Genomic DNA, 20842 nt, shown 5'->3' with positions numbered 1-20842 from the left:
CCACATAAACAACACATATATCCATCAAATTTGATTGGCTTGACAAGACATATTGTGATTGTAAAATCCCAGATTCCTGGAGGTTCTTCATCAATTGTAATCTGCCTAGAAGGGAGGGGGTCTATTTGTAATCCCCCTTCCCCTCCTAATCTGCCTCTTAACCTTTTCTAGTGGTCAGAGGTCATCTTTAGAGGCCATCAAAGTGCCCCCCTCCCAACTCGTTATCCCCTCCTCCTGCTTGCACACACACAGACACACACACACTCACACACACATGCCATGACCATTTCTCTCACACTCTGTTGGACATCGCTTCCTCTGTTCAAGCGCTTCTCTGTTTTCTACCCAGTATCACCAAATCATTTGGACCTCTGGTTGCAGTTTATTGGCATTTTATGGGCAGTTTTACTGCAGAAATTAATTGAGCATAGCCTGATTCTGTTTTAAAAGCAGAGGACATGTACACATGTTGCACAGAGAGTCATTTGCTCCGTCCAGAAATGTGCTTTCATTCAAAGCAGAGCTTTAGTGAAGAATCCCCAACTAATCCTGTGTTCACATTATGGCCTATGGAAAGCCACATTACTCAGCACCATGTAACCGCATCAGTCAACTGTGTTCAGATTTTGAGAAACAAAATGCAAACATATTGCTGCTGAACAGTTGACCGTTAAATTTCCCTTTTAAAAATGAAAATTCTGCAGAAATTATTAAACACAATTTTAATATAATTAAATCATAGACCTAACAGGGAAATAGAATAGTGTTGCCAAAATAACATTTGGTAACACTATTGATCTTTTCTGTTGTAAAATTCTTTTTGGACTCCTCTCTAACTTCTGGAAGAGGAGACAAGAACAAGACAAAAAAAAAAAAAAAATCACGCTTCAGTTGCCTCTTGCTTTGTCTTCAGTGTCATTATAGACGCCACAAATCTGGAATAATTAACCTTCAAATCCAAGTTAAACTTTTGACACAGTATTTTTGTCTGAATTCTTGGAAAGTAAAACGAGCAGTGGCCAAGTTTGCTCTCCAACTTGAAAACAGTGAAAATCATAATACTCAGTACGAATGCAGCATTGGAGCCAGGGCTGAAGCTGAAGTGTGGGAAAGTGTCCGAGGAGCACCAGGCCCGCTCTGAACTTATCGATCAAGCAGCGGTTTGTTGTTTCTAGTTTGCAGCCAACATGTGGGATGAGGGGATGGAGGGATGGAGGGGGTTGTTGTGTTGAGTAAAACCCCCAGGGGTATCTCTCTTTCTCCCTCATTTATGTTTCTTTACTGTCTTTGTGTGGTAATACCAATAGTATAAGCTTTGTTACTCATTTTTTATTCTAATACAGGAACTGTAATTCATTCCGCCACTAACTTTTATGTCACACTCCCAAAATCAATTCATTACAGCACTCACTAGCAGGTAAACCACTGACGTTACCGAGAAACACATGATCGCTGCTTTGAAAGGACTTCAAAGCCGTTGCTTACAAATGCTGATAAGAGGTGGCTGGTTGCCATTTCTCAGAAAGTGAAGTGTGAAAACCTTTTACATGTGGCAAGAGGGAGCCTTGCTTTGTGATTCAAAGGGAATGGCTCCAAAACCTCCCGATCCTGCAGTCCACAGGTTGAGGAGTGACATCGGGCCAGTCGGTGTCTCGGATGGGATTTGCTTTAGTGGCTTGCTCTCCAGACTGATGGCATCTCCCTTTGAACTGATTAGCCAGAGGTGCTGGGTGTGGTGTATTGGGGGTGGGGCAGTGTGTGTGTGTGTGTGTGTGTGTGTGCGTGTATGTGTGTGAACTGATTAACTTGAGGTGTGTGTTTGTCAGGATGTGTATTAAGGACGGGGGGTGGGGTAGTGTTTGAGGGAGGGGGTTGGCTGTGTTGTGTTTGAGGCTCACAGCAGTGCCAGCCAGGACTCAGAGTCTGTTAACACAACAATGCTTTTGCTAAAAACGGGAAAGGTTTTCCTTTGCGCTTTCAAAAAGCCCGTGCAACAATGAAAAATATCCACATGATTCGCAAAATCCATCTGACCCACAATTAGAGCTAATCTGCACCACCCAACCCTCAAAAATATGCATTAATTAACCACCCGATCCCGACCAGACCACAAACCGACCAAAACCACAATTACAAATTGATGATAAAGCTGTTTGTGTGTGAGAAAGTGACAGAGAGGGGACGAGAAACTGGAAAGTGGAGTAGTAATTCACAACCTAGCCTATGCATGTGTTTCTGTAAGTTATTTATGACTTCCTCTGAACGCTGCTTTGTTACTTATTGACCAGCCCACACCCGCGATATTTCCTAGTAAGCTTACCTGTACCCACTTGTGTCACCCACTCGTATGGGGCTGTGTCCTCATAGTTTTAGTAGAATTACCTATTGCCTGTTGATGTGGTACAGATGGTGTTGTCAAAAGACTCCACTCTATAACCCGGTTTCAAAAGTTCCCCAAAAACCGCAATAAACATTTTCCGGTTTTATGTGAAAATCAAACCGTCCCTCAGATTAGGCTGAGAGAGAGTGAGAGAGACAGAGGGGGCCAGCCTTAATATTATGAATGAGTGGGCCTATCTCATGTTTTCTATGAGGCGACTATTATAGTAGCTATTATCATAATGGGAAAGTAATGGCTTCCCTTTAAAGCAACAACACAGCTTCTGTTGTGTCTCCCACCATGTTGCTCGTTTTGGGAATGACCTGAGCCATTGATTGAGAGATCTGGCCCTCTGAGAAGTGTTGACCCAAGCTCGGCCAAGTTTTACCATGAGCTCCATGTTACTTACTTCTTTTTACTTAACACGCCTTCCCGTAGAATGACTGCATCAGTTTAAGGGTTCAGAATCAAACCCCCAACCCGAGTAATGTTAGTGCCATTATACTGTATATACATGTTGATGTGGCCACTCTAGAGATGAGCTGTTTTCAGATTTTTTCGTCTTTAATCCATTGGAGGTTGAAGCCTCATGTTTGATTTCCAATGATCATGCCTTGAGCTGAGTGACGCTTCTCTATAATATTTGTGGTATTTTCCACATTTGGATTTTGGGACCTGATCTGGGTCAGAAGTGCAAAAGTGTGTGCAGGAATTGATTTCTTTCTTTGGAAATGGATCTTTGGGGATTCCCCGCACCACACAAGAGACAAAGCCAGCGCTGTGCCCTCAGCTCATCTAGGATTAGAAATCAGACAGTGGCATCAGCTGCAATCTAAAGACACCAATGTGTTTCATAGGAAGTAGAACTTTAAGGGCAAAAAGACGTCCGGTTCTTTTGGTGTTCTTTTTGCCCATACTGGCAAAGTTTTCCTTTGTCTTTTCTATCTCTGATGCTTCCCCCTGTCTGTGATTGGTCCAGACGTCACATGGCTGGGTGGATGCTTGGTAAGGCCAGGAGGCAGATTTCAACTGTAGTTTTGGCTCATTTGCTGTTTACGGTGCTGTTGGGACCTCCATAACACCAGCCTGTTCATCCATTGTAAATAGCCTGTGTATACTTTATTGATACCTTATTCCCCTCAGGGATCAATGAAGCATCTGTGACTCTGATTCTGATTTTGAGTATAGTGCCAGAAGGGCTTTGTAGGCCCAAAAATTAAAACAGCGTTCTATCACATGCCTGTGTCTTACACGTCTTGCCAGCGGGCAAAGCCCTCAGGTGTTGAAGAATCCAAAATATCTTCTTGTCATCGCTACACACACACCATAGCCACTGCCAGCTCCTGTGTGTCTTTCACCACCACCATTGCTGTTCTGTGATGTTGTGTTGTGTTTCCGGCGGCACGCTGGCTCTCAACAGGCCAATTGTGACTATTCTGCACCATCTCCCGGCATGGAGTGGCATAAAAAGAGCTACAGTTCTCACAGAGTTTACGGCAAGTGCTGTTCTAAGGCATGTTCTTTCCATGTTTGTCTTATGTCTTTTGAAGTACACCGAGCTTGAAGAGACAGCGCTCCATACATGTCATACATCTGTCTTCAAAGATCTTCAAAGATACCAGACCGTCTGAAGGAGGTGTGGCCTTCTCTTGTGTAGTTTTAGCTTTGGTTGGTGTCTTAAGTCAAAGTCTAGCTGTACTACACGGCAGAAGGAATAGTTTCCACTAGAATTCTCATCAAAGCTCCATATAAGAAAATACATTTTATCAGTGGGATAGGAAAGTGCTGAAGTCTGAGCAGGATGTGTACATATGTTTACACCCACACAAGTTACATATCCACTGTGGTTTTACTGGGCAGGGTCAGATGAGGCTGAATGGATGAATGAATGGACTACTCTGTCGGATTTGGACCTCAGCTTTCATCTGTGCTCTCCGTGCCTCGCTCCTCTTGGCCTCTCCCTCTCTTCTCTTCTCTTCTCTTCTCTTCTCTTCTCCTCTCTTCTCTTCTCTTCTCTTCTCTTCTCAACTCAAACACAATAGGAACTATTGTTTTTCTTTGTATTATTTGTTGTTTCTGGGGACGTCCCATGCAGTGAGACAGGGGGAGTCCCTGGAAATATTTTCATCCCGCTTCAAAGAGGAATCGTACTGAATTTTAACTTTCAAAAATATCTTTTCCCTGTGCCATAGGACAGAGTCTGTATATCAGCAACCATTCATTTACTGTCCTCCAGAGCATGAAAGAGAAAGTTTACCTCACCCTGTAATCTGGAATATAAAATACAAGCATGGCTCTATGGATTATAAACTGAGGCGAGATTGTGAAGATGATGTGATAATGGTATCAAGCTCTTTTGCAGATTTTGATAGCATCGCTAAAATTCGTCTTTAGTTAGTTTAGTTTGGTTTGTTCATGTTCACAGACTTTTCAGGAACAACACTGGGTGTAGCATGTTCACCGTTTGAAAAGGTTTCTGAAGGATTTGCTCGCCACTCAGAAGAAGATGAAAAACTTTTGAATCCAACATGAAAGTCACTGAAAGAGGAGTTCTGAATTTTTCATATGACAACAGCAAAAATACTGACTTTGTGCTCTGGACTGTTCCAGGGCACAAAATTTGGCCTTCTTTCCCCCTGTGTGTATGTGTACGTGCTTGTGTGTGTGTGTGTGTGTGTGTGTGTGCCAGTTCCCACGCTGTAGGCAGTTCCGTTTGTAGCACTCTACTGAAGCTGGCAACTGGTCTGCAGCTGCTCTTTCTCTCTCCCTCTCTCTCTCTCTCTCTCTCTCTCTCTCTGTCTATTTGCAGCTGTGACCAAGAAGCAGAAAAACTGGCAACAACCTAACAAGTGTCGTACAACACATCCTGCCCTCCTGTCTCTCTCTCTTTCCCTCTCTCTGTCTTTGTCTGTGTCTCTCTCTCTTCCTTGGGAGAACCCCGGGCTTCCCAGTGGAGTCCAGCTCCAAATATGACATGACTCTGAGCTTTGTTGTGTAACACTGTATGCTGAGTTATGTATCTGAACCTCCAGGTTATAAAAGCAAGTTTGCATTTGTTTTAAAAGTATGGCAAAGTAAAATGTGTAATATGTCATTTAGATGTGGCTGTTGTTATCATCACTGGGTGTAGAAAACTTAATGAAACTGAGAGAATCTGACGAAGCTACTTTCACAGTCAAGGACTGCAGTGATCCAATCAGAGCACCACCTCAGTTTTTATTCCTCCCGCCCCGTCAGAGTGACTCTTCAACTGCACCTGTTAACTAAATTCCACAAATTGCAAGATGTCACTAATTCCACAGGAAGAAACACTTAAAAACGTCACTTTGAACGCCACCAGTGTGTCCCACAGTGGGCTCTCTGTTTCAGATAATTGTAGACATAATTTCTTCTATCATTATCTGTACTTTGTTAGTGTGCAATTAATAAAATCTTACAGAATTATAAACATTCACATCAGCCACTACAGCTTCGTTACAGCAGCCCTTCAGTGCAGAAAGATAATTTGACCTTTGGCTTGTTAGTGCTTTACTCTGAGTTTATGCTGTTCCTGGATACAAATTCACCATTTTACAAAAGGATTATTTACCAATCTGATGTTCTATCAGAAGTGGCGATGCAAAGCACTAAAGTCAATTAACTGAGCCCTGCTGGAATGGATTACTAAACAACTCAACTTTATTACAGTTTGTGACTTTTAGTAACTCTCAACTCATGGTGGATGAAGAAGATAATTACTCAAGAAAAATACTAATTAAGTTCCCTAACTATCCCTTTGACTGTGTTAAGTGACTACAGTGACTTTGGGAAATTGGGCCAGTCAGTCACTTTACCTAAGAAGTGGCACCAAAATCATCTGAGAATCCCATAACTCGCTCTGTCCAGTGTGCACACCACAGAACCTGAAGGGAGGAAATGGTCTTCCCTGTTCAAATTCAGGACAGTCGGAGCGGGGGGCATTTTTTTGTGTATCGTTGCCATGCTCCATTTGCAGTTTAAAATTAGCAAACACTTTTCTGGTCCACTAAAGTTGGCCATTTTGTAGCATTGAGGAGCTTATAAGTAAAAGGTAAAAAAAAAAAATTCTTCACCAGCAAATGATGACAAGCAGAATAATGTCCATTCTGCTGCATTCAAGTAGTGTGGTGCACGCTTAACAGCCATTTGGTCTGTCCCAGGACTGGCTGTGATCTCATACATATTGTTTGACCACCCGAAGGTCAAAATGAAATGGACAGAGCACATGAATGAGGTCCTCAGAGTCTGCAGGCTGATGATGCTACCACCTTATTAACAGCTAAACGTCAGGACAAAGGCCATTTGCTGGGGATCACACTGCTTGAGTCTGACCCCCAACCTCCCCGCAGGCATCTTGTCACACCTTTTTTTTTTTTTTTTTTTTTAAAGAGCATCCTCACACTCTTTAAGATTGACTATACACATACACACACACACACACACACTGCAGACAGCAACTAAGAGCCTTTGATGTGCGTTGGCTGCAATTTGTTGTCTTCCAGCTGTGAGTCTGTAAAGCACAGTGGGACAACTTCATTAACACACACACACACACACACACACACACACAGAGACATAGCAATGAAAAAGAGGATAACCACACAGGTAAAGCAGGAGGGATGGAGATGTCCATCTATCCGAGTTTGACTGTGAATCTCTCTCTCTCTCTCTCTCTCTCTCTCTCTCTCTCTCTCTCTCTCTCTCCGTCTCTGTCTGTGAACTTTTCCCATTGTAAACCAATGCTGTGGCCTCTCTCTCACCACTCCAACCCCCCATCCTTTCATCTCTCCACCAATCTATCTCTCCTTCTGAGAGAAAGACCCCCTCCTCACTAATTACAAAGAGCCTGGAAGCTACAAAGCGCTCCACGCCCACAAACAACAAGATGGCTTAAAGATGTTGGTGTAAACAATTAGACACACACACACACACACACACACACCCAAGCAGACACAGACAGTCATATCCCCCCCACAGTGTGTTTGAGATGAGGATAGTAGGGGGAGGGACATCTGTGTCTGTGTATGTGTCTCATCTTGTAATGATGTCTCTGTTGCATGCTGTAGCATCATCATAAGCCATGTGTACACACACACAGACACACACACAGGAAGACAGCTGTGGAGATGAACATCTGGACTGGAGGTGGAGATGCTGAGGTGTGGTGTGTCTGTATGTATATATGTTGCGGTCTGTGCGTGTGTGTGTGTGTGTGTGTGTGTGTTTGGAGAGATAAGACTCATTCTGTCCCAAAGGAAAACAACATGGGATCACCCACAGTCTTCCCTTCATTCACTAAACCAGGGTTTCTTCTTCCACTGTGGTTTGGGAGGGCAGTGAGGGCTGGCCGCCTCACATAACACGAGTATAAAATGTACTCCTCAGAAACACACTTCCTCAATCAAAAAAAAAAAAAAAGAAAAGAAAATGTTGCAGTGTTCCATTTAAAAAGAACACATGCTTCCCTAGGCAGAGAAGACTCCCTTCCCGAGCCAAATTATCAGGAGATAAATGCATCTGAAAAAACGATTTAAGAAACGTGCGTCCCCCTTGTGTGACATGCAAGACAAAGCTTTTCAAACATGTTCATGTTCTGGAGTCCAAGCAGACTCCCAGTAAGCTGCAGACCCCCATCTGGAGGGAGTTTTAATTCGAGAGATGTTTTGGTTTGTCTTTAGTTTTTTAACATAAGAAATCTGATTTCGATCCACCATCACTGATCTGACCTTTAAACATATAATGTTAAAATTACAAATATAGTTTTATTTATTTTTTATTTTTTTATTTTATTTAATGTCATTAGCATGTTTTTTTTTTTTTTTTTCCCTGATTTTTTGGTATTTTTTTTATTTCTTGTAATTTTCATGATTTTTTAAAAAAAAATTTAATAACCTTCCAGTATTTTTTTTTTTTTTTTTTTGTGGCTAATTTGCTCATCACCTTGTTTCTGAATGAAATGAAGTGACTTTGTGCAGGTTTCACTGCCTCGGGATGCTTATCTTGTTTTTGGTGGTAGCTTTGCTCTCCAATACATAATCACCAGCCAAATCCAGCTGAATAGCTCTTTTTCACTGCAGCCATTTTGGCTTGAAATAGCAGGTAAACACAGATGTTACTAATGACATTAATATGGCTTCTGCTCCATTAGGTTTAACAGTGTTTCCACTGCAGGGGCAGGAACAACAGCAGGACCTGTTGGACCTAAATGTTACTGAACCATAATGACTGTCCTTAGTAACACCTGTGTTTACCTGGCTGTCAGTCTGAGTGGCTGAGCTGTGTTCACACCAGACAGCCAAAGTACTGTTGGCATCATGTCTTTTATTCTTTACATATGCAGAAAATGATTCGAATTTTTTATTCCCAGTATTGTTATTTGTTTGATCCATTAATTGTGTCAAATCACAACAATAGAAACAGGAAAAGGATAATTTATTATCAGTTTGACCTTCTGGGAGCCAGGAGCCCACTAGAAGGCTTTGACAGGTTTTATTTAACTCTCTGAACAAAATTCTTGTCATTTCTTTTTAAAAATATATACTCAAAAAAATGCTGTGCTTTATGTAGATGACTTGTGATTCATCAAAAATTGTAGTCTTCTCTAAGAAAATAATCCTGACCTTAAAAATAAAATAAAATAAAATTTTCAGGACAAAACAGTAAGAAAAGTAAGAAAATGTCTTTTTTTATCATTATATCATGATATCATTATTATTATTTTCAGATTAGAATCTGTGTGTCTTCTCTTCAGAGTAGCAATTTTTAAGGTATTGTTGAAAAAAAAGTGAATTTTGTTCAGCTGGTTAAATAAAGCAAAAGCAAACCCTGCTCCCTGTTACTTGTAATCAGTGTTGGCACATTTTGAGGCATTTATATCACTTTACACCCCTTTTCATCTGCCTGTTAATCTGATATGGTGATGAAACCAGATTCCCTTATTTGGCTAGAAAATGTACACCATGCCTCAGAGTACTAGAGTCCATTCAGATAAAAAAATGTCATCGCCTGTAATTGAGTAAAAATGTGCAGATGTTCAGATCAGGGTCCCGTGTGGAAAAATAGTTTTGGACTAAATGAGCATTACTGGGGAATTACTTCATTTGTCTTCTGTCATGCTGTCAGTTACAACTAAATACTGAGAGTTTGGGGGCACTTGTGTGTGTGTGTGTGTGTGTGTGTGTGGTGTGTGTGTGTGTGTGTGTGTGTGTGTGTGTGTGTGTGTGTGTGTGTGTGTGTGTGTGTGTGTTGTGTGGGATGTGAGGAAGGTTGTGGCTTTGGTACTGCTGGCTGGGGGGACAGAGTGTGCAAGATGTGTGAACCAATGATTAAGGACTCGGGGAATGTCCATGAGAGAGAGAGAGAGTGAGGCATTTGGTGTTCCTGTGAGCAGTTGTAAGTGTCCCTTTTAACACGAGAGAAAAAAACAAGGCCTCCTCCACATGCACACACTCACACACATACACACACTACACACACACTGGGTCAGGGTTATTATCTTTTTTCTTTCCGATTGATACACTGATTTGGTTACATTTACACATGCAATCATCATGGATTATAATGTTTGCAAAACTTTATGGATCATCAAAAGCTCTTGCAAAAGCTTTATAACACTATGGTGCAACTACAATCGATTATAATGTGGTATAACTGCATGAGTCAGGTCAGAGCAGTTTAAACAAGAAAAAACAGCCAAAAACAACATAGTAGCGTCAACTGTTAACAGGCCACTTAGCACAAGTGTGTTACTATCTGCTTGACCCTTGCAGTCTATTCACTTCTCTTTTTTTGTAAACTTTTATATCATGCAAATGTGTCATTTCTACTCGCTTCTCTGATTTGACACCTAAAAATGGTTGGACAGAAACCCAGATATTGAAATAATCAGGTCAGTATGTCAGCGGACGGCGGATGTGTCATGAAGGGGAGAGGTGTGAGACGAGGAGGAGGAGGAGGGGGGAGGAGGAAGGGTGTGAAGTGGAGCCATGAAGCCGAGGCGAGGCAGAGATGAAAGATGAGAAGGCGAGGGTGTGAAGTTTAAATATGACGACTGAGTGTTAAAATGTTTTGGAGGCTGGATGAGCTGAACGCGCCGAACATGCAGGAGATGACCTCATCTCTCTGGGATCTAAACAGACTCGCTGAGCTGAAAATTATTGTTAGAGTGTATCCAAATATTGGAAAATTGCTACTACGGAAAAGTAAAGTATGGACACTTCATTAGAGTAGGAGACATAAAATTACTGGTGTAATATTTACTTAAAGGGGATGATGAGCCCATCTTGAAAAATGTGATTTCATGTCACTTCTTCCAAAGCTGTTCTGTAGGACAGTAGTGGTGCTATCTTCCTCTCGTTGTTACTGAGTGCTGGATACTGGCTGGATGCTCCAAATGTTAACTGTTAGCTTCCTGCCATTGAAGTGGACTTCCCCCTAGCTAACATTCTTAAAAAAGGGAAAGTGAAATAATATCACATTTTTGAAATTGGGTGAACTATCCCTTTAAGAATAAATGGCAGAAACTCAGACAGTATAATTGATCATAGATGAGCTTTCCTATATTCATATCATGCAAAAAGGACAATGACAGTTCAATGTAGAGTCCTTAAATGCAACATTCAATACAATTGGAATTTGGATCATGTAGAATCAGCCATAATATCTAGTGTTTTGCTGAATATGGACACAATCTGCAGTTTTGGCAGACAGTGAAATGAGAATTACATGGCCTCACCACAAAATCACCTCCACATTTGCAGTAATTGCATCACTGGTGATTGATTCTACATGGTCCACATGCTAATCTTAGTGGATGTGGATTTACAGTCATTTAAAAACCATTCACAAAGTAATGCACAAATCAACACAACAGTTTATAGATGTGTTTGTGGTGGTTTCTGTACAAACCACCCCCCTTTCACCGACATTGCCTCGCGGTGTGCTGTACTGTAAATCTAAACAAATCAAAGCCATGGCTGTTGATGTGATGAAGTTCAGACATTTCTTTCTTGCCTTCTCTCACACATCACTCAAAAACTGGCCAGTTTCTGATTTGATGTTTTTGGCCGGCCATCAGGATCTGTATTCTGTAATGTACGCAATTTAAAATGTAGCAACTTAAGTCCAAACATGCTTAAGTAAAAGTAAAATTATATGTCCACAAAAAGAGAGTTAATTATAGTAAGAATTTAGGCTGTGTGGAAGTATAATTCATTCCTTCCAACCTTTCCGGTGACCAACCAGTTCTTGGTAAATGACGGTTGCAGATGGAAAGTGTGTCAGCTCTACTGACCGCTGGGATTGTCCTGTTTTATATTCAGATGCAGAATAACCCTCTTTTTCCTCCCTCTAGGTCAATACATTCCAGGCGGTCATAGCCTATGATGAGATCGACTCATATGCTCTGTTCCTCTACCCTGAAGATGGCCTGAACTTCTTTGGGACGCGACCCAAGGTAAACTGGTTAGAAAACAAGGCTTGGGCATCTCAGTGTCTCATCGCTGCTTGTTTGTTATGCGCCTGTGGTTTTAAAATTTGTTCAGTGTCGTTGCAATTACAGCACAAGACTGCCTCGCTGTAGATTCTCATGGAATGCATTTACTGTCCAGCTTCTTGAATTTAGCTTGGTTTGAGAAAGATTCTTCTTTAATCAGTTCTTCGCTGTCTTTCTTCTAGGAGTCTTATAATGTTGAGATAGAGCTGCCTGCTCGCGTGGGATTCAGCAGAGGGGAAATCACATATCTGATCTTTTCCCGAACCGAAGGACCTCACTACAGCGTCACCACCAATGAGCAGAGCGTTAAGAACCTTTACCAGTAAGTGAGGCTTTGCAAAGAGCTTGAGAAGAGTCGTAGTTGCGTAGTTAACCTGTACAGACTGTTGGTTTTTGCCTTTGTTTGCTCTGCTTCTAGTATCCAGCAACTAGATGCTACATACTAGATGCTTCTACCAGACAAGTTAGCGAGTCTGCAAATCAAACATGATCACAAGACAGCAAGTTGCAAGCCAAAACCTCATCTAAACCCAAAATCATTCAGATGTGTCAGTAACAAAATGAGGTCAACCTATTCCACTATTGCCCTAAGATTCATGGACATCCTGAATGGTTCCCATGTGGTGTGTTTAATGTTAGCAAAAAGCCCTGAAAGTATTAGTTGTACTAGTAACAGCAGTAGCCTTAATGCTAGGAGTAATTGATCCACTGAACTGGTTATTAATAACTGATTTATTAATCTGTCTCTAGGGTTGGCAACACAGGAGTTCCTGGTGTTTGGCTCTTCCACATTGGGAACCGTTATTCTTTTGACAACATTGTTCCTGCATCTGTTGGTGGCCTGCTTGCTACTCCACCACCTAGAGGACAGCACTTCTCCCTGGTATTGTATTCCGTTCAATTCAACCTGTATTCAAAGACTTGTTTTTGTGATGAAGAAGACAGTAATGCAGCTCTTTATGAAGTGAATAAGGTATTAGTCAAACAATAATGCTACGATCCTTGATTCCTGCTCCTCCAGGACACCACCACCCCAGAGTACACAGAGTTCGAAGAATATTCTGACAATACCTTCGATGCTGAGAACCAGGAAGAAGAGGACGATTATCCTCTGACAGGCGGGGACCCTGAGTTCCAGCCAGCTCCTACTGGTGATGACATTCAAGAATCCCTTGAACCAGGAAGTCACGACCTTCCATCCTCTCATACGGTGGATTCTGATTCAGTGAAATACAGCATTGAGGATGTACCCTTGACCTCTGAACCGAGATATGTTTCAGAGCCGGAAGGGAGGCAGTACAGTCCCCCTAATCCCCCAGAGACAGTCATCTCACCAGAGGGAGGCGCTGAGCAGCCGCAGGGACAGCAACCACAGGTAAGCACACTGCAACCTTTTTCCTGAAAATCAGGTAAACATCGAACACAATCCACTTTTTAAGGGACATTTTATGGCATTTTAGACTAAAACCTTCTTGTAACTTAAATTATCAGTCATTCAGTGAGAGACAAATACAGTACCATGAATTTCCCATGAGCGATGCAGACCGCTCTGGGCCAATCAGTAACAAATATGTCTCTCGTTGTTTAGTCTTGGAATTTTATCAGCCCCCACTCCCACCCCTGTTTGGCTCAATCAGTGTAATTTTGAAAACATGCCAAGGTGTCGGGGTTGAGGAACCAATTCCCCAAATTTGGTCAAAATCTGAAGTGTATCGTTGCCTTTCTCAAATGAGGGATGAATGCCTGAAGAAAGGAAAAAACAAAAACAAATGAACACATGAATGGATAAACAAACAAAAGAACAAACCAAAGAATGCATGGACACACAAACAGATAAGCAAATGAATGAATAAAAATTAGACCGATTCATAGCATCGCATAATTTCAGTGTTTGGGACAATTACATGTTACATATTGGTAATTTACCACCAGACAGGAGCCACATGATGTTACATTACCAAACAGATCCAAATTCAGGTGGCTTGTGTGTTTGCCTAATCTTTCTAGCGTAGCACTTCAGCAATTTGCTTATGAAACTGGCATGGCATACCAGAAGCAGAGCATTATAAGGTTTCAACCAAAAATTCAAATTGAAAATGGAGGGATTTTGATTATTTGTTGTGAAATTAAGTTCTCCCACATGATTTGCAGAATGGTTTGCTGCAATGTAAGATATGGGTAAATTGTAGTAAAACATTCAGAATCACTGGTATGACCCTTTAAAGTGAAAATATTCTTCTATAATTTCCCTCAATAGGTTCCTTTGGAGGTGGTGGATGTTTACCCCCCTCAGAGAAATGAGCCACCTATTTCCCCTGGAGGTCACGTGGTCAATGTGGAGGAAGACGATGTTGATTTTGACACGGGAGGTAAGAGAGAAACCACTGTGTCTGTGTGTGTGTGTGTGGGTGAGTACAAATATGTATGTAAGTATTTATATATTGAAGCTTGTGGAAGGATGGTCACTGGTTCGAATCCCTGAGCCTGTTGGGAGAACCTGGGTGGGGGAAGTGAGCGGGGAACGCTGCACAGAGCGGAGCACCAAAACAGCCGAGCTGTTCAGCCGGCAGCAGCACAATACTGCCGTTGTACTGGGCAGCTCCCAGGTGTGTGTGTGTGTGTGTGTGTGTGTGTGTGTGTGTGTGTAACACGTCTTCTTCTGCAACTACTCCCACAGACTTTTGCTGTAAATAAGAATGTGTTCTCAGTGATCCTGCCTGGTTATATAAGGGTCAAATAGTGTCTGTGTGTCTACTGCAAAAAGTCTGTCTCAACAAGTCATTCAGCTCAATACGGAGTGGGAATGTCTTGTTTTCCATACAAAAAGGGAAAATCTACACTACCAAGTCAATAACTTTTGGTATAACTTTTAACTTTTGTTTTTTTATACTCTATTCTAGATTAAATGACTTGTTAACGTGAGAATTCTCATTGTCATGGAGTGTGTGTATGTCTGTGTGTGTTCATGGATGGGTGTATATCCCAAAAACGTCATCATTTTAGAAACTGAGACACAGAGTCTTTTCAGATTTTCCAATACACCCTCCTAACTTTTTTTAAATGCTCAGACCACAGCAGTGGTGTGTGCGTGTGTGTGTGTGTGTGTGTGATAAGTCTCCTGTGTCTGTTAGTTGAACAAATATCCTAACATCCTGTGTTCAACTGTATATGTGTGTATGTGTGTGTACGTGCACATGTGATTCCCCTGTAGAATGAGAGAATGCTACACTGTGATCCCAAAACAGCTATTTTCCAAAGACACATAGGGAGAAAGGGAGAGAGAGAGAAAGAGAGAGAGAGAGAGAGAGAGAGAGAGAGAGAGAGAAAGAGAGAGAGAGAGAGGCACCCAGTTGTTGGTTATGTAAGTTCCATGTGTTGTTTTCAGTTTAGTCTAAGTACAAGTAAAAGTTAATGAAATCAGGATTTCATGACATTTACTGAAGTTATTCTACTATTTCAACATTTTAATAGAGTTGTGAAGTGGGCGGCCAGGGTTCTGGAGGTAAAAATCACATTCATTGTCCCAGTTGCAATGTTAGGAGATGGAGCTGTAGATCTACAGAATGAAAGTGTGAGTTAAGCATGCTCCAGTATTGCTGAAATAAGACCTTACCTCAAATATGTTGTTTAAACAAATAAGTCTGATTTAGATTTACTGGTAGAAGAAAAATGTGTCCAACGCAATTAAATTCTGAGTGTTCCTTATTTTATTTCCGGAAATGCTGATGGAAGTAGCTGCTGAATACATAGCTTTGTTCAATGCAGTGTTCAATACTTGATTCTGATTGGTCAGTTAAAGCACTCAAAGCTGCCTGCAGCCTCATCAGTGTGTGTTCCAAATTAATGCGCCTCACCAAAGAAAACCTTGCTGCTGTGGGTGCTGCTGGAGTGCATCTATGTTCCCATGCTCCCATGTTCCCCATTTCAACATGAACACCAGCCCTAACCTAATCCAGAGCTGAGGAACATCATTTTCAGGTTCCCCTGCGTACTATCTAGAGCTGGGGAACATGGGACCCTGGGGACATAGGACCTTTAAAACATATCACTTCCTCTTCGCAGAGGATTTGTCCCAGGAAAGCTGCACCAGAGTGTTTAGAACAGCAAATCTAAAAGCTTTTATGAACTGACTATAACTAGAGTCACTGTTGTTATAGCAAGTAGCGATAGAGAGTAGTAAAACAGACACTTATATGAAAATGTCCTGTTCTGGTAATGCTGGGATTAAAACAGGCAGCACAGTTAACTCTAAATTATTTTTCTGTAGCGTGATCTTTCTTAACTTAAATTCAGTGTTACCTTTATGAAATACTTCATGTTGTTTTCACTCTGAGTGCACATACCTCTTCAGGAGTTCATGAACAGTCAGTGATGAAATTGTGTGTGTGTGTGTGTGTGTGTGTGTGTGTGTGTGTGTGTATGGATGAGTGAGTTGGTAGGTGGGTGTTGGATGCAAGACAGCAACAGCTGGTTTGTCTCCAAGCAGGGCTGTTTGTGTGTGTGTGTGTGTGTGTGTGTGTGTGTGTGTCTAACCTCTCTCATCCTGTCTCCCTCTATCTTGTCCACTGTCTTATTCTTTCTCTCCATCAGTCCTTATATGGACTTTTACTTGTTATTTATACTAGTTTAGTCACAGATTAAGGTGATTTTTTTAGGGAGGCCTGGCCAGCAAAGCAGGATTGAGGTCAACATAATAGTTGCAGACCAACAACAGACGACAGTGCTTAAATTCAGAATAGTGAGAAAGTGAGGAAGCTGAAACGTGTGAATGAATGAATGAATGGTTTTTTCTTGCTGCTTGTTGCCTTTTTCCCATGTTTTTGAAAAAACAAGCCAATTTGCTCTGGTTTCAAAAGCTTCATATCATCAGTGAGGTTTTCAGTGTATTGTAATACATAATGAACATCCCTATCCTCTCTCTCTCTCTCTCCCTCTCTCTCTCTCTCTCTCTCTCTCTCCCCCTCTCAGTTATTCAGTACAGCACAGACAATAAGGAGACATGTGCCAGGTAAGTGCATCATGTATAAATATACATTCAAGTAACATTAGAAAATTCATTCTTTTGTATCCTCTAACAATGTATTTATCTTTCTTTCTTTCTTTCTTTCTTTCTTTCTTTCTTTCTTTCTTTCTTTCTGTCACTGCTCCAGGTTCCAGCAGCAGTGCTCCCAGAATGCACTGTGCACTGACTATCCCACCGGCTTCTGTTGTCACTGCCAGCCTGGTTTCTATGGAAACGGACGCCAGTGTCTACCTGAGGGTTAGTGCACTGACACAGTTTCTACAGTTGGACTGGATGTGCTGTATTTACATGTTATTCTTAAAATCACAATAACATGAAAATGAAAATCATATTTACCCGTGCTAAAACATGCAAAATGTATATTCTCTTGTAATTTATATTACAATATCATTGTTTTCACTTTGTGGAAAAGAGTGTATTTTTAGTGGCTGCTTCATAAGGCATTCCTGATATTTCCAGCCAATAATACCACCAAATTTTTTGCACAGTTCCTATTCACTATCAGATTCACTTCCTTGCATCTCTAATGTGACCAAGTGGTGTGTTGCTGATCCACCACACATGGTATTTGAATGTCTAATCCCCCAGGAGCTCCGCAGCGTGTGAGTGGCAAGGTGAACGGCGTGGTGACCGTGGGTTTGACTCCGGTGGAGCTGAACAACATCGACCTGCATGCCTACATCGTGGTGGGAGACGGGAGAGCGTACACCGCCATCAGCGAGGTGGGAACCGACAAATAACAACGTGGAATTATCTCACCATAATGGCAGATTTGTTTTTACATGTTTCAAGAAAAACAGGCCTCACTGCTATACTAAATGACTAAGATGGATATTTTCATCTGCTTCCAGTACAGTTTCAACTGCCGTGATCATTTTCTTGAAACAACTGAAATTTTTCAAACAGGGCAGATTACCCCAACATCACTTGATGATGAAAAAAAAAGTCACAGTAAAAGGGACAGTAAAAGTGACAAAGTATAATTGGCTGTCATAGCTTATTCCTAATGTTTCTAGTCTGTTTTGTAACTTTTGTTGTGATTGGTCAGGTACCTGAGCCAGTGGGCTGGGCCCTGATGCCAGTCTCACCAATAGGAGAGCTGTTCGGTTGGCTCTTTGCTCTGGAGTTACCCAATAGCCAAGGAGGATTCAAAATCACTGGTGAGCTGTGTGTGTGTGTGTGTGTGTGTGTGTGTGTGCGCGTGCGTGCGTGTGTGTGTTTGTTTTCCGTCTCCCAGCCAGCTGTATTGTCTCCAGGGATGTGATGTGATATCGGGCTTTCACTCCCCTCTCTAATAGGAAGCAGCTGTGTGTGTGTGTGTGTGTGTGTGTGTGCATGTGTGTGTGTGTATGCATGTGTGTGTGCTCCATACTGATATTCCACCTATGATGGCATGCAACTGCTGCACTATTGCTCCACCTTGAGAACATATGTGGATGAACAAAAAGTATAGATCAGTAATATTGGATTGATTGACTGATGGATTGACTGGCTGTTGTGTCAACAGGCGCTGAGTTCACTCGTCATGCGGAGGTCGTTTTCCACCCCGGCAACCAGCATTTGTCAATCACCCAGACGGCCCGCGGCCTTGATGACCACAACCACCTCACCGTGGATACTGTCGTCAACGGCAACGTGCCCTTCCTCCCTCCTGGAGCCACAGTTACCATGGAACCCTTCAAGGAGATCTACCAGTTCTACCCCTCAGGTAACCATAGCAACCTGATAATAGGTGACATTGCAGCCACAAAACAATCATCATTTTCTGATTAAGTGTAGTTTACTAAAAATTGCCACTTTCTCTGTCTCCCTTTGTCTTTAGTTGCCACCTCTACCTCTGTGCGGGAGTATTCGGTGGTTTCAGCCGAGCGGGGGTCCGAGTCCCTCTCCTTCCAGCTCAAGCAGAACATCACCTACCGTGATTGTCGCCACGACAACCGCGCCGGCCCGGAGACGCTGCAGATCACCATGGAGAGGGTGTTTGTCATGTACGTCAAAGAGGAGAGGATCCTGAGATACGCCATCACCAACAAGATTGGCCCGGTCGGAGGTGAGTGGTGAGGCTGAGCCCAGTGTAACGACAAATATATGGTCAGTGCTGCTCATGTGCAACTGTCAACAGAGATAGGAGGGAAGTAAGATGTTTCACACGTTAGGTACTTTCAACTTAGAATCACTTGTATTGGAAAGTAATTAAATTGGAATTTTTCCGGTTTAAATCAGTTCAGTTTTATTTGGAAAGTAATAAAGTCCTCCTGAGCTGTAGTTAGTATGTGCAGAGAAAGTACCATGAAACACAAAACCCTTAATGTCCTCAGTTTTACCTTAGATTTCCTCTGAACACATACATTCCTTAATGACTTCTTCATTTCAAGACTGAACTCCTTCATTCCTCTTAAAATTCCATTTAAATTAAGGGATTCTGTTTCTAATATAACCAAGAATAACCGTTAACCCAGTTTGAATTTTAGTTGTACAGCATCAAATCATAACAAAAGTTATCTCAAGGTGCTTTGCGCAGACCCAACAGATTTTTCCCATGAGCATGTACATGGTGGCGAGGAAAAAAACCCCTTTCAACAGGGAAAAAACCCTTGAGCAGAAGCCGTCTCTGGGTGGGCGGCCATCTGCCTCGATCTGCCTAATCCTGAGGTTAGGTGCCTTTTGAGCCTGTAGGGTGAGGACAGGCTGAAATAAAAGGGGATGTATCGCAGCAGAGACGTCTTTGAAGGGACTTTGAAAGGGATTCAAACACTTGTGGCTACAGTGCAAAGGCAGAATCAAAAGCCCAAAGGCGAAATACATGGAAGAAAAGACCTCAACAACAAGAGTGGCAGTGGCTGCATTACAGGGCTCTTTTATGCGCAAATGCAGGACATTTTAGGTGATGAACCTCTAGTGTGCGCATGCTGGCTGTTTGAGGTGATGTAAACAGCAGTCAGATCCGGGTCACTTGTAAAGGTAGATGGAAGGAGGCAGCCAGAAAAAAAAAACAGGCAAAAAACGAGATCTTAATGCCTTCACGAGCATCGCTGTGGCAACTGGAATCCAGCGAACTGACAGGAGATGTTGAAAATGTGAGGTTTGCTCCAGCTAGCAATCACACCACCACAGTGATTGTTGCAACACTGCCACAGGAACCTCAGCCAGCTCACGGCGCACAGGAATAGAGTTGGACGGAGGCTCGTATTCAGACATGCATGCTGCAAGCTGAGCCCTGTGGGTAGAGATTCTGTTGTGAAAAATAACATTAAGATGGGCATTTTGTCTTTTGCTTGCTTTTTGCAAACCCCATCTTAGTGAGGGGACACGATACATGACCCTTAGGCTGCTGGGTTTATTTTTTATTAATGACTCTAGAGTGCATGCACTGCACAAAAAAAAAAAAAAATCATTTAGTTTCATCTTCAGCATTCAAATCTTGTTTTTCTTCAAACCAGGTAAATAAATCTGCCACTGGGATCAGATAATCCCACTTGTTTTCAATGCTTATCAACTTCCAGAATTTTTTCAATCCAAGTTGTCTGATCTGCTTTATTCTGCCTTGTTTCAACATATTTAAAAATCCTGAAAAAGCGAAACTGCATTGGAAACAAGTGGGATTATGATTTTTTTTTTTTTTTTTTTTTTTTTTTGCCTTGTTTGAAGAAAAGCAAGATTTTCAGACTCACATTAAGACTTCTTTTTTCTTTTTTGCAAATGTATGTCAGACTTGGTGATGATAAGCCTGTTATGAATGTGGAGTTTTGGTGTTTTTATCGGTTATAGCAAAACTGCAGCCACAGCCTCTTTGAGTTCCTTCCCTTCTTATCTCTTCTCTTCTTCTCTCCATTTGTCTTCTTTTTTTTCTTCATCTCCTGGTACTTCTTCTCTCTTTTCTTCAGCCAAACAGAAGGGCTGTACAAATATGGAAATGTGCATAGAAATA

At 41.9% G+C, this 20842-nt stretch overlaps 1 protein-coding gene across 4 annotated transcripts in view; it reads left to right on the top strand.

Annotated features, from left to right (window-relative positions):
• The window catches only part of nid2a (nidogen 2a (osteonidogen)), a 57223-nt gene that overhangs the window by 3484 nt on the left and 32897 nt on the right, over positions 1 to 20842 (top strand). For all 4 annotated transcript variants that reach the window (XM_030075108.1, XM_030075100.1, XM_030075091.1 and 1 more), the window contains exons 4-14: positions 11751 to 11852; positions 12074 to 12213; positions 12642 to 12774; positions 12913 to 13266; positions 14149 to 14260; positions 16860 to 16899; positions 17042 to 17151; positions 17503 to 17636; positions 17963 to 18074; positions 18422 to 18622; positions 18737 to 18964. In XM_030075108.1, the coding sequence (XP_029930968.1) occupies positions 11751 to 11852; positions 12074 to 12213; positions 12642 to 12774; positions 12913 to 13266; positions 14149 to 14260; positions 16860 to 16899; positions 17042 to 17151; positions 17503 to 17636; positions 17963 to 18074; positions 18422 to 18622; positions 18737 to 18964 (1666 nt within the window). The remainder of the gene's footprint in view (positions 1 to 11750; positions 11853 to 12073; positions 12214 to 12641; positions 12775 to 12912; positions 13267 to 14148; positions 14261 to 16859; positions 16900 to 17041; positions 17152 to 17502; positions 17637 to 17962; positions 18075 to 18421; positions 18623 to 18736; positions 18965 to 20842) is intronic.

The sequence above is a fragment of the Myripristis murdjan genome, chromosome 2 (genome assembly GCF_902150065.1).
Source record: "Myripristis murdjan chromosome 2, fMyrMur1.1, whole genome shotgun sequence".
Taxonomy (NCBI): domain Eukaryota; kingdom Metazoa; phylum Chordata; class Actinopteri; order Holocentriformes; family Holocentridae; genus Myripristis; species Myripristis murdjan.
This window is presented reverse-complemented; position numbering and strand designations above follow the sequence as displayed.